The 13,246-nt window shown below is 40.1% G+C and overlaps 1 protein-coding gene across 3 annotated transcripts in view; it reads left to right on the forward strand.

Annotated features, from left to right (window-relative positions):
* Positions 1–13,246, forward strand: part of cntn3a.2 (contactin 3a, tandem duplicate 2) — a 46,185-nt gene that overhangs the window by 10,594 nt on the left and 22,345 nt on the right. For all 3 annotated transcript variants that reach the window (XM_085146489.1, XM_085146487.1, XM_085146488.1), the window contains 10 exons: positions 1,694–1,789; positions 1,951–2,154; positions 3,003–3,105; positions 3,782–3,966; positions 4,855–4,991; positions 6,018–6,147; positions 6,630–6,780; positions 7,068–7,195; positions 8,450–8,619; positions 9,979–10,096. In XM_085146489.1, the coding sequence (XP_085002615.1) occupies positions 1,694–1,789; positions 1,951–2,154; positions 3,003–3,105; positions 3,782–3,966; positions 4,855–4,991; positions 6,018–6,147; positions 6,630–6,780; positions 7,068–7,195; positions 8,450–8,619; positions 9,979–10,096 (1,422 nt within the window). The remainder of the gene's footprint in view (positions 1–1,693; positions 1,790–1,950; positions 2,155–3,002; positions 3,106–3,781; positions 3,967–4,854; positions 4,992–6,017; positions 6,148–6,629; positions 6,781–7,067; positions 7,196–8,449; positions 8,620–9,978; positions 10,097–13,246) is intronic.

Consider the following 13,246-nt stretch of genomic DNA (forward strand, 5'->3'; position numbering starts at 1 on the left):
TTATCAGCACGCAGCAAGTTTAGTGGGCAGCCGCATTAAATGTTAACGTAACATGGGAAGAATCTGAGTGCGATGACGCAGCCTTACTTATGGTCATGCAGACTAAGAGTTGCTATTTCACTTTGTGTTGTTTGCTTCAATCAGAAGTCATTCCAGTTTCGTTGGATGCACTCTGGGGTAAAGTAGTCTACCAAATTGCACAAGTAGTGTTTGAAGAATAACTTAATAAGGACTGGAGCCTGAAGAATAAAAAAAAAAGAATATGGATGCACTTTTATGAAAAAGAAGGAACAAAGCAAATGAATAAAAGCTGCAGTGCAAACTATACTACAATGCATTGCTACAAAAATAATAATTTAGGCAGTAAAAAAAATGTACTTTCACATCACGTTTCTGCTGGTGAAGCAGGTAAACAACTCAAATGAATAACCAAATGAATACTTATTACTTCTATACTATTCATTAAGGCTTCCTTTCATGCAGATCGCAACAAAGCGCCTTTTCACACCTTCACTCGGTGGTGGTATCTGGCCGTGCAGATGTTTTGGGTCTTTTTTGACAAGCTTTTAAGATATGGGGGGGGTTCAGAAAAAATGGAATAATGACATTTTAATAACTTAACAACAATGACTTGAGAATAATGACCGGATAATGGATAATCTAACCTCTCTGAAAAAAGTTTGAGTCATTTTATTAACCTTCAAAGGAGCCTCCAATGAAAAACTATAGTTCTTTTTATTTTTCAGATTCTCTTATCAATATTTGGATGCAGCACTAAAGAATAATAACAAGAAAAAAATATTACTAGGTATATATATATATATATACCTTAAGGTGTAGCTCAATAAAAAAAGTTTTCAGTCGTTTCAACTTTTTTCTTATAGTGTTATGAGCTCTTGCAGCATATCTCGTCATGGTATATTAATGTCTTGGTCCCCCTCAGGCAGTTTTGGGCAGCTATTTTGAAACCACTATAAAATGAATAGAGAGAGATCCAAAAGTTTATTCTTACAATGGACAGACTCTACCTTGTAAAGCACTGATTTAAGAAAAAACTGTAAAGGTTGAAGTATGAAGTTTATAAAGCCTCAAATTGTAATTCTGCTTGGCACATGCAAAGTTGCACAGCCTTACAGACTTCATCACGACTCAATTCAGAGTGCAGATGTAACGAATGGCTCTCGCTTGAACATATGCCAGGCTAATTTACACGATTCACACAGAGGCTATGAACCGCCATGAACCTCTTCTGTGCACGAGCCGCAGTTCAGCAACATGATTGGCTCGTGTGTTTACCTGTCCGGCCATCTCTGCTGCTGCGGGATAGATTTCTATTTAAGATTCTGTGCTAAGTCAAGTCTTGTGATTTCAGCGCTTACACAAACATGTACATAAATTAAGTTAGTGGTGGGTTTTCACATCCAAGTTCCTTTTTTTCATAAAATGGCATATCGCTCATATCTCATTCAGGCCCTGGGTTCAGCAGTCTGTCTAAACTCTTCTGTTTCAGAGCCTCACTTGTCTCAGTTGCTTTTGTTCTCCCTCGGGCCTTGCAGAAGTGCAATTTTCATTACAGCTTTCTTATGGGTTTGTGTCAGTGTCTTGCAGAAAGCTTTTACTCAGCCTCTTTTCCACTCCCCTGATATGTGACATCCTACAGTAAGTTTCCTTTTCATTTTTTCCCCCCTGTCAGACTTAGATCATTTCAAAGTTCACACCAGAAGCGCAGTGTCCGTCCGAGAGGGACAAGGAGTGGTGTTACTTTGTGGAACGCCCACTTCCTCAGGAGGTAAACTCTGCTGTTGTTTTGAGTCCTGCTGAAGTGTGATTAAAACATAATCTTGCTGCCACTGATTAGCCCCTTTTCTAATCACAGTTAATTCTCTTAATCACATTTAATATCAGAGAGCATCCAGGATCGTCTCATGCGCTTCCTTGTTTGCCTTCCAGACCTTACTTATGCATGGATCTTCAATGAGTACCCGTACTTCGTTCAGCAAGACAATCGGCGCTTCGTCTCCCAGCAGACGGGAAACCTTTACATTGCCAAGGTGGAGCCCTCTGATGTGGGCAACTACACGTGCGTAGTGATGAACAGCATCACAAAGGGCAAAGTTCAGAGCTCCCCTACGTCTCTGATCCTCAGGACAGATGGTAAGACACAGCTTGTGCCTTTGACGTGACAAGTATTGCCTTTCAGCCTCGCATTATGGGCCTTTCATTTTAAGGTGGCTTTAATCATCACGCCAGCGAGAGTGCTCTTTATCTCGTTGTACCTCACTGAAGTTGAGTCACAAAGGGCTAATGCCTGTAAGTAAATAGTTGCTCCTCAATGTAGGCCAGCAAACAAAGCACCCAAATCTTTTCTTTGCTGACTTAGCTTCTCTTATAATTCGCGGTCCCTTTAAAAGCTTTCTCTTTGCTTTCACATGAATTCTCGGGCCTGTTCTCGGCGGCGTGTTGTTCTGTTCTCTGTTATGCTTTCATAGAACGAGTGAATAAAGATTGCCTTGGGAATGAATTAAACATAAGTCATACGTCAGTGGACCATTACATTGAGTGTTCTGGTGGTTCAGCCAGTTTCTACTCAGTGTACTGTACATGTAGCTGCATAAATTTAAATCCCCTTGCATCACTTTCTGGTCGCGATCTTGAGTGCCTTTCCTGAATGCTGATATTAAGAATGAAACACAACAGAGGTTAGGAACTGCCTACTCGAGTTTTGAAATAGCAGATTAAAAAAAAATCTCTAGATGAAAAATAATGCTCAGTGTATTTAAATGATTCCTCGCTGGGTTTTGGCTACACTCTGGTGATTGTACTCTTAAGCGATGCACGATTTTGAGTTTAGTTTACCCATGAGAGAGCGTTTGCTCATGTGCATTTCATTTTTTCCTCTGTTAGCTTTCCAGTGCTATTGTTTGGTCCATAATGCCAGCCGTAATGCTTGTAACTCATGCATAATGGAAGACTGAGCAAGTTCTTGTGCTTGGTCCTCATAGGAGTGATGGGTGAATACGAGCCGAAAATAGAAGTTAATTTCCCAGACAATGTACCCGCCGCGAAAGGATCAACAGTTACGCTGGAATGTTTCGCCCTTGGGAAGTAAGCTGGATTTCCTCAAGCATGTTTTTAATCTTTCACTGTCTTTTCTTTCCTTACAAGGAACATCTGGATTTCTAAGCAATTATGGTTCTTAGAGCGTGGCATCAAGCCATGATTGGTCTGAAAGCAGTGTCGTTGGAATGGGTTAAGTCCAGACCAGGGATGTCAAACTCATTTTATATCCTGGGGGCACATACAGCCCACAGGAAATCTGTCAACATGACTCTTTGGGCTTAAATTGTAAGAAATAGGTGTGTAAAATTATCATAAATTATAAAACAAAGGTTTTGTCAAGAGAATGTCTTTTTTTTTCTACTCACCCATTGTAAATAAAGACATTTCTGTAGTAGATAAGATCATTTAATTGTTTATCTGTTACTTCATTACTTTGTTTTAGTATGAATGACAGTGAGGGAGGTCTTTATCAGTGGGAAAAGCTGTAAAATGTATAAAAATAAAGTTAAAGGTCCCCAAAAGTTATTTTCCAAAACCACTCAGTGGGCCAGATTGGAGTCTTTGCTGGGCCAATCTGTTTTGACACCCGTGGTCTTGACCATTTATCAGCAAAACGAAAAAAATAAGTACTGCAGTCCATCTGACGCTTTATTGCTACAGATTGTTACAGACACCTGCACCTGATTCCCCGCTGAGCTCTTCCTTCGCATGTGTCTCACAGCCCCGTCCCAGAAATCACCTGGAGGAGGGCCAACGGCGTTCCCTTCCCCAGCAAAGTCAAAATGAAGTACTCGAACGCCGTGCTGGAGATTCCCAGCTTTCAGCAGGACGACACGGGCGGTTACGAGTGCGTGGCCGAGAACAAGATGGGGAAGAACACAGTCACCGGTCGGCTGGCTTTTTATGGTACTGCGACTTTTGTTTGAGTTTTGAGACGACGCCACAGACAGTTGAGTTAGACAAAATGGGTAAACACTCAATATCTCTGCTTCTTTCTGCAACGTCGACAATTGTCACGTCGTTAGACTTTGTAAATGGCAACAATTGTAATGTGATCGTTTAAAAGCTATAAGTAATTTTATAATAGCAAGAGCTCATTGTTATACACGCTGCTTTAATGCACACACAAATCTCTGCCTTCTTCCTGCATTTTAAGCGTTTCACTGCAGCTATTACATTTTGGGTTCTTGGCTTGCTTCAGCCGCTGTGTCTTCCTGTGAATCTGTGAAAGAGGGAAAAATGACACTTGTGAAATTGGAAGTGACAGTATGTACAGTGCCACCGAAGTGAGCTGTGCTTATTATGAGCATTGCACTCGTGAAACCCATGAAATTTCCTGAAAGCTGTAAATATATGAGAGACGTAGGGGGGGGTTGTGTGCTGGATTGAAAAAACAAGCAGGACCTGACATTTATTATACGCAGAATTAAGGTGACAGTTTGGGGGGGGGGGGGGGGGGGGGGGTGAGTGCTGGTATCGGGTGTTGTTCGCCGGTCATGAGAGCTTCTTCCTTTGTGGTTCGGGGTTTTAATGTTAATCTTTGGGTTGCCTCGGGCTGCTGACACATTTAAGAGATGTAACTGATAGACTGCATTCAATTTTCTCTCCTCTAGCCTCTTAAAGGAAACCCCATTGACGACCCCCCCCCCCCCCTAATTTGGGCTGCCAATCTGCACACGCTTTCCTTTGAACTTATTTAGATGCAGCTTATTTAATACGATAATGCTCCTTCCTCGAAATCTGCCCTCTGGTTCTTGTCAGATAATTCACTCGAGGATAATTCTGTGTCCTCAGCAAAGCCTCAGTGGGTCCAGACAATGAAAGACACGGCTCTAGCCATTGAGGAGAGACTTTACTGGGAGTGCCGAGCCAACGGCAGGCCCAAACCCTCCTACACGTGGCTGAAGAACGGCCAACAGCTCCTCTCAGAGGTAAATTACCGGCTGTCGTCTGCCACCTACAAGTGTTTCATTTTAAAGACTTAATCTTCAGCTTCAGCTCTTCCTTTCATTTCCGAGAGCCTGGCATAAAACACACTGCTGTTTTCCCGAGTGTAATTCAGAGTGCGATGAGAGGAGAGGGTAAACATCTTACTAAGGTGTGCCAGTGATGAGACATGGATGTAACTGTCTCGTATTCTGCTTTACCTTGGCAGATTACAGAGTCTTAGAAAGTGGATGTGTACGGCTCCCGAGAGATTGCTCTATTTTATCTGAATGGAGTCAGTGCTTGTTTTTCATTATTCATGGTGCATGTTAAAGCTCCTTCATATTGAGGGACAATGGGTTTAATCTTCTGTGAAATATACTGTATATAGCACTACACCTAACTCTAGACCACCAGAGAAATACATGTGGTCTTGCATATTTTGAGATTTTTAAATTTGGCTGACCTCGATATGCCTCTGACACTTAATTTCTTACCTCTTACATGCATTATACTGTAGCAATAACCATTCTGATATTGTTCAGAACTAGTGTTTAAATATCCTTCTTTTATTTGAGGTTTATTGTTTTTACTGTTGTACGATTCAAAATATGATTTTCACCACGAAAGTTGCATTTTTATCTAATTTGTTTCATATTTATAGTACAGAATATAGCTAATGATTAAAAAAACACTAGTAGGTGCTGTACTGTATATGGTTAATACTGAGAAAATAAATTAAAAAGTGCAGATATAATAAAAAAAAAAAAGCTCAAATATTGCATAGACTGGACCAAAAGTGCACAGGATAGGAAAAAAAATGAATGTTCCATACTTAGAAAACAAAATTGTGCTTTGTGCTCATAGCGATAAATTATTTTGCAACAACATCCTGAGTTGATCCGCGTCCATTGAAAGCACCTCTAAACAAATCCAGCACTTGCCAAGCTTTGCCAGAGCGCGCCGCAGAAAGCAGAAGCTACCTGTAAGTGTAAGGCAATAATTGCTTTCTTTCAACCTTTTCTTCACAGGACAGGATCCACGTGGAGGACGGAGTCCTGTCAGTGTCTGCGCTGACCCTGTCTGACGCTGGCATGTACCAGTGTGTGGCCGAGAATAAACACGGTGTCATATATTTTGCTGCTGAACTAATGGTTTTAGGTAGGATGGCATTTATCTCTCTTCTAAATCCTCAAATCTTTGTTGCCAAAGGATCTTAAAGGTCATCTTTCTGTCATTCTTAAAGGTTGTCTGGATTAGCAGATAATGGGGTCAATGTGGATGTTTTTGTGGGGTCAGACACATTTAGATATATATATATTTTTCCCCCCTTTACTTTGATGTGGGGATGAAGATGGTGTAATAGATGCCAAACTCATAGCTGAATAGTAAACATAAACTTTTACTGCAAAACCAATTAAAAGTTATAACAATATTTTCTGCTCAATTCTTCTTCTTTTATTAATACATAAAACACAGTTTCAGCTTCGATTTTTATGTCGGTTTGATTCGTCAGTTTTAAAAAATGATGTGTTTCAATTACTGTAAGATTTGATGATTTTCATGGATCAAACTGGTGCTTGAAATGTTCAGTGAGATTTGCTGCAGTCTTGCACTAACGCCAGTTTGCTGTTTCCCACCAGCTTCTCCTCCAGACTTCACAGGGAACCTCCTCAGAGCTTTGCTCAAAGCCAAGACAGGAACTACAGTGACTTTAGAATGTAAACCCCAGGCCTATCCCATCGCTAGCATTTTATGGAAGAAAGGCAACCTGCCAATCCACACAAATGACAGGTAGTAACAGGGTTAACATTATTCTGAAAAAGTCAGTGTACACAGTTTAATAGGCTTGTTTTTTTCCGTATATAAGCCAGTTATCTATCCCAGCTACACTCATCTTAAGCCATCTTCGGTCTAATCAATATTCACCACACACACACACACATGCTGCCTAACTGGAAGATGTCCATTATGTAGAATGCTGAAAAATCCAGAAGTCAGTGTTTATCTGATGGTAAAATGAGTCTTTGTTCTTGGCAGTCGGATTGTAAACTGTTCTCACTGTTTGTGCACTCCTATAGGATCACACTGTCCCCAGATGGAACGCTGAGGCTTGCCAACGTGAGCAAGTCTGATGCAGGCAGCTATACGTGCTTTGCTAGGAATAGATTTGGCATGTCAAGTACAACTGGAAGGCTCCTTGTTACCGGTAAGCTCTCCTGTTAAATAGCAGATTGTTTGTGCGCTCCACTTAGTAAGCAGAATTTTATGCACACTATGGATTAACACACGACAGCTAGCGTACCGCAAGGACCCGGGTCAATAACTTGTAGTTAACTTAAAATAAATAAATAAATAAACTTTGAAGTTTTGTGCTGAGGTGTGTGCCTATACTTTGTAAGGTCTCTAGTCTTGCGATTAAGTAGACTAAATATTTCAGATAATCATTTGATTGTTTTGTTTTTATTTAAAGGGAGGTAATAAAAACAAAAAAAAAACTTTACGCGCGCATTATTGAGTCGTTTTGTCCGGACGCATTTTGCAGCGGCTGCAGTAATGCGCTTGGAAGGCGTTTGACGAAACACTCGATCATTGTTTTCCTCAAAGCAGTTGAGGCAACCAATTTAGTGCAATAAATGAAAGTGCCCTGAGTGGAAGCGGTGAGCACATTAGTGAGGTGGTGTTACAGATGCTGTTATTGTTGAGCGTGTTGTTGTTTTGTTCATTGGAGTTGAATGTTCTGTGAGTTTCTTATTGGTTTTTATTAATGTGCTGAATGATATTGTCTGCCGCTGTAACTGCCAAGGCCAGTTATCTTTTTTTAAATTACCGGAGTATTTTTTCACAGCCGTAAAGCATTCGGAGGCACAGAGCCATGACCCACACATTGATTATTAGTAGCTTGAGAACTGAGGGGACACTTTTTTATTCCTTGACAGCTTCTCCAAGGTAAGATGTGAGAGTACAAATCCACTTGCTTTGTGTTGTATCTTCTTGATTTGATTCCTGCCGTTCATTATCTTGACTTTTTGAAGCACGGAAGGCCAAATGATTGCTATAGCAGACTTTAAAGCAGCGCTCTTCATTTTTTCTTTTTTTTTGTTGTTGTACTGGTTGTGCAGAGCAGCTCATTACATGAAGTTTTATCTGATCCATGGTGTATTGTAATTGCTATCAGGATTTCTGAAGATTATGTGAGCCGTTTTAGTGGTGACAAGGCTGCATGTTATCACACATTATTTGACTGAGTTTTTCATGAGACCTTCCTTTATATACACAGGACTGCTCTGCCTGTGACTCACTGTATTGCGGAGTATGATTTTTGTGTCTCGGGAAGTGTTGTGTCACTACTCTGCTCCTATTTCCTGAAAATCAACACAAGGGCTGCTCATCTGCTGGAAGTGAAAAGTCACCCTCCCCTTTAGAAATGGCTGGCTCTCACATTTTTATTTTTCCTGGGTAGATCCAACCAGAATCATCCAGGGGCCAGTGGACACAGAGATCATTGTGGGCGAGAGCATTGTGTTACCCTGCCAGGTCACCAGCGATCCCGTCCTTGATGTTTCTTTCTCCTGGGCCTTCAATGGACAGCTCATCGCCAAGGGAGACAGTCACTTTGAATTTGTGGGTGGGGTGAGTGACCCACAGCCGTAGTTTTTTTGTTTTTGTTTTTTCTTATGTGCGAATGGGCACTTGGCACCTCTCCCCATCTTGCTTCACTTCATCCCTGCCATTAGTTTAAAGCGACAGCTTGTGGTTTGACACCCTGGTATTTCTTGGAGAGACAGAGCATGGCAAGTTTTGCTGCACTTGCTGTGATACCATCCTTTTTCTTTTGCTATTTTAAATTTCTCTCTGGTGGCAAAGAAGGCTGGGGAAAAGTCTTTTGAATGAAGCGTTATTAGATCATTTAAGACCTCTTAGCTTCTAATTGTATTCTTGTGAATGGAAACACGGCAGCCGTCGTGTCAAAATACACTTCCTACATAGAAATCATCATGTAGGTAATGCGCTAGTTGCTCAGCCATTGTGACAGGTTGTCTTCTATTTGAGCACACTTCTCTTACTCTTGCTCAGTCTTCTGAAGTCATCTTTTTTTTAATATGTTGCCTGGTCTCTTCAAATTCTGCTTTGACATGGCCTGCTGCACAGCCTCTTCATAACAGGAAGAAATACATATTATTAGAGGTGCCTTGTAAAGGAATCAAAGCATGGCAGAGACCCAAATGACAAAACACTTTGAGAACATCCTCGCACCCTTTGAGATTAACCATTCTTCTTGGGTGTGTGTGTGTATGCTTTTGACTGACAATGTTCTTATCTGAAAAGAGACTCCTTCCCCAGAAATGCTCAAATGTCCCCAGTCCAAAGAGATTATCAACTTAACTTTGCTGCTTCAGGGAATTTAATTTCCATAATTAAACCACATTGGCTGTGCTGCCACGTTTTCCTGCCAAAGCCAAGAGAACGATTTCACCACTAATTTACCATTTTCTGCTTACGGGTGTCCTCTTAGATGAGAGCCTTTTCTTTTCTTTTTTTTTTGTTTTCTTCTCCAAATGAGCAAAAGCTGCCTGCTGTACTCAGCAGTAAAAGCTTATTTATGTACTTGCTTGCAACAGGTCTTGAAGGTCACAGCACTGACCTCTGCAAAAGGCGGGTAAAGCAGTCGAGACCTTGTCAGACACAAAAACTCAATTTACTCTCTGTTGTTTTTGTGAATTTTGGCCTTTTTCTTTTTCATTTGAGCTCATGTTGAACAGCTGTTTGTGTCCTGATACTGTATATACACAGAATTTCTCCCAGAAACACTGTGCAGCCACTTTTCCTCAGCAATTTCCGAGCTAAGTACTGTAACTAAAGGATATGCAAACGGTTTTTAGAGCTGCTATTTACTGTGTCTTTATATATGCTTTGCTACCTTTTTTAATAAGCTGTCACGAGGTCCATTATCTTTCATGCTACATAAAGCTCTCTTTCCTCCTTTGATAGAGAACAGCAGGAGATCTTATGATCAGGAACATTCAGCTTTACCATGCTGGCAAATACATCTGTGTGGTGGACACGGACGTGGAGAGTCTATCAGCCGTGGCTGTATTGATTGTGAAAGGTAAGAAAAGCTCATCTCTGCTCTGCAGTTACCAATTAAAATAGGGCTTACAGCCAGGGATGTTTAATGGGTAAAAAAAAAGGGGAGAGAGAGAAATTAAAAAAAGTAGACTCAACGTAAAGTGGATGATGGATGCAGCCTCGGTAAAAAGAAGTCAGTAGTCTTTAAGTGTTACTGAGCAGAGCAGTGCTAAAGAGATTTCAGAGAGATTACATCGCTATGCTTTGCTGAGAATTAAAATAAAAAAATCTTTTGAGGCGTGCAGTTTTCGATAGTGTTTTTAAACTCAAATAGGTTTGTTTTAGATTGAGATTGCAGTGCAACCAAAGTGCCCATATTCTCATCAGAATCACCCTGGATATCATCAGAGTGTTTATTTCTACTACAGGGCGCTTCATTACATCAAACAGAGGAAGCCGCTTTCCTTTTCTCTTGCACTCAGAGATGTTTTTGGAAGAAAACTTCACAAAACTGTGTGAAATTCTAAGAGTACGAGCCATGCATTTTTTAGGATGTGTTCCTTTTTCTCCCTCTCCCTGTCTTTTAATGACCAGTTTTCAATATTGTTGCAGTGTACTTGACAGCAGAATGCTTACATGCCTGTCTGCGCTCACTCATGCAGTATGTATAGCTCCTGAGAGACATTATTATCGAGAGCTACATTTGGCAGAACAAAATAACTTTTGTTATTTATTTCAGGGAGGGGTGTGTTTGTGTTGCTCGTGGAATTGGAGGAGGGATGTTTCGGGGTGGAATCAATACACCAAATAGCCCAGCAAATTGACACCACCCAAATATGCTAAATGTCAGATGAGGTGAGGGATGATTTTAGTGTCAGGATTTGAAAAGGTTGAATCCATAGCTTTATCTTGCAAGGATAACAAGTTGCTATTTAAGTTGACATGCAGAAGCTCTTCTTAATAAGCATTTCTTTACGAATGACTGCGGACAAAGTAAAATAGGAAGTAATGCTGTTTATCCAGCTGGAGCAATATCAAGTCCAGGGAAATGGATTGGCCTCCTGACTGGAGACAAGCTCGAGTGTGACTCAAGATTGTGCATTATTTACACTTCCTGCTCGCGGCAGCTGTCACAGATGTCTCAAAGTTTGGACCGAATAGCTTCAAATTCTGGGTGGAAAACACCACATAAACCATTCAGGAAGCAAACGTTGACATCCCAAAATACAAAATATTAACGCAACACGTGGAGTAGAAACCAACAGATAAGAGCCAGTTTTCAAATGCACCTTTTACATGGGTGAAAGCAGCAATGCAGTGATGATAAAATAGTCAATTTAAGAAAAATATCAAAACTAACAAATAAAAAACAGTGGCTCGACAGAAAAATGGATTAATGACAGTTTTACTATCAAAGCACCGATGTGTAAGCAGCGGTTTGCATATAAAGTATGACTCATATCTCATGATACAATATTATCACAACACTTAATGCACAATCAAATATTATTATTGCAGTATGAGCATTGCAATAACATATATTGTGAGTTATCAACATTTTTTTGAACTGCAAATGATGTCCTCAAAGTTAAACTTTGTCAATGTCTGTTTTTCCAAGAAGATAAAGTTATCGCGCTGCAATTTTGTTTTTGTTTTTGGGGGTTTTTTTAAGGCAAAATTAGATCAAGCATATCAATCAAAGTACAACATTCAACTCTTTGACAGAGACTCATTCAGACTGATGGCAACATGTTACCAATAACACAGAAAACCTTCGACATTCTCTCTGAGAGTGATTGCAGTCACGCCAAATCAGACTGCAACTGTTTGCAGAAAGGTTACCTCCTATCAGGCAACTTGTGCAATCACTTTGCAATCAAAATGTGTAGTGAGTGTGCAACATTGCTCTGTGCAACCATTTAGTCACCGGAAGCTGAAATCAGTCCCAGAATGTGAAGAAAATTCAAAACAAACACCTGGCGGCTGCTTTTGTTAATTTTTAGATGTAAGCATGGCTAACATTAACTCAAGATTTTAGTGCATGAAATTAGCCCTTTTGCATATAGTATTCACAGAATATTTAGATTTATGTAATAAAATATTGATATTTAGTGTCCCTGTATCAATAGAGTATCATAATACATGTCTATGCTAGTACTTGAGATTTTTTCTAGTCTTTGTTTTTGGGGGGGAAATATAGGATAACATGCCTTTCTGGATGTCTGGCAGTTTAGGTGTTTGTCTTCAAACTGTTGTAGCTTGTAGCTACGTGTTGATAAATGAAAAGAGGTCCTTTGGAAGGAAAGGAAATGTACCTCGCTGGTGTAAGTATTTACAGTTTGATCAAATCTAATAAGAACTTTAGAGCGGCGGCTCAGATGAAAGTGGAAGATAGTGACAGGACTAAACCCTGCTGATGGTGGAGCAGAGTAATCAGAGGAGTTCAGTTAAGATACCCTGGACAACTTGTGGAAATGGAAGAAGCATTTGTGATAGACAGGCTGCTGACAGGCAGAGTGAGAACAGTGTCTCCGGGCTAATTGGGCAAAAGTAGTGAGTTGAAATTGAGAAAGAGCTGATTTTGACAGCGTGGGAAAATGAAAGTGACAAAAAAAATAGTAGTAATAGTCCAAATCAGTAAGGAGGAGCAGAGGCTCCCTTATTGAACTTATAAAAAAGATTATTTCGCATTACATTTGAAATGTAGCACAGTTCTTTTTTTTTTTTAATCATTCAAAGAGGCAATTAAAGAATAAGAACCTCAATTAACCAATTATTTAAATAAAATTCACAACTAAATGCACTGTCTGCCACCTCTCATCTTCCCAGAGAAATTGTCCTTGTCTGTCCCTGATTTTAATTGAACTAATTTGTCTGAAGACACTGTCCCATGTTGTGAGCAATATTTAAAGCATCGGGGTAGATTGAATCTGCTGTTTGGTTTTGTTTTTATGTTTTTTTAAAGAGTTTTTTCTTCCAATTTAAATTCACTCCCCTGTCTTTTGCGAAGGATGCCGAAATGTTAGAGATAAATAGCTCAAAACCTTGACAAATAAGATCAAACCATTCTGCGTGGCTGTATAATTTAAGAGGAAGGTGAGGAAACATGAAAGCATAGCCAGCTTCCCCCAGTGGCTGCATTTGCATGTTCTTTAAAAAAAAAGAAAAATCTATTTTAATGTTAAGACAA

Source organism: Neolamprologus multifasciatus, chromosome 20 (genome assembly GCF_963576455.1).
Source record: "Neolamprologus multifasciatus chromosome 20, fNeoMul1.2, whole genome shotgun sequence".
NCBI classification, from domain to species: domain Eukaryota; kingdom Metazoa; phylum Chordata; class Actinopteri; order Cichliformes; family Cichlidae; genus Neolamprologus; species Neolamprologus multifasciatus.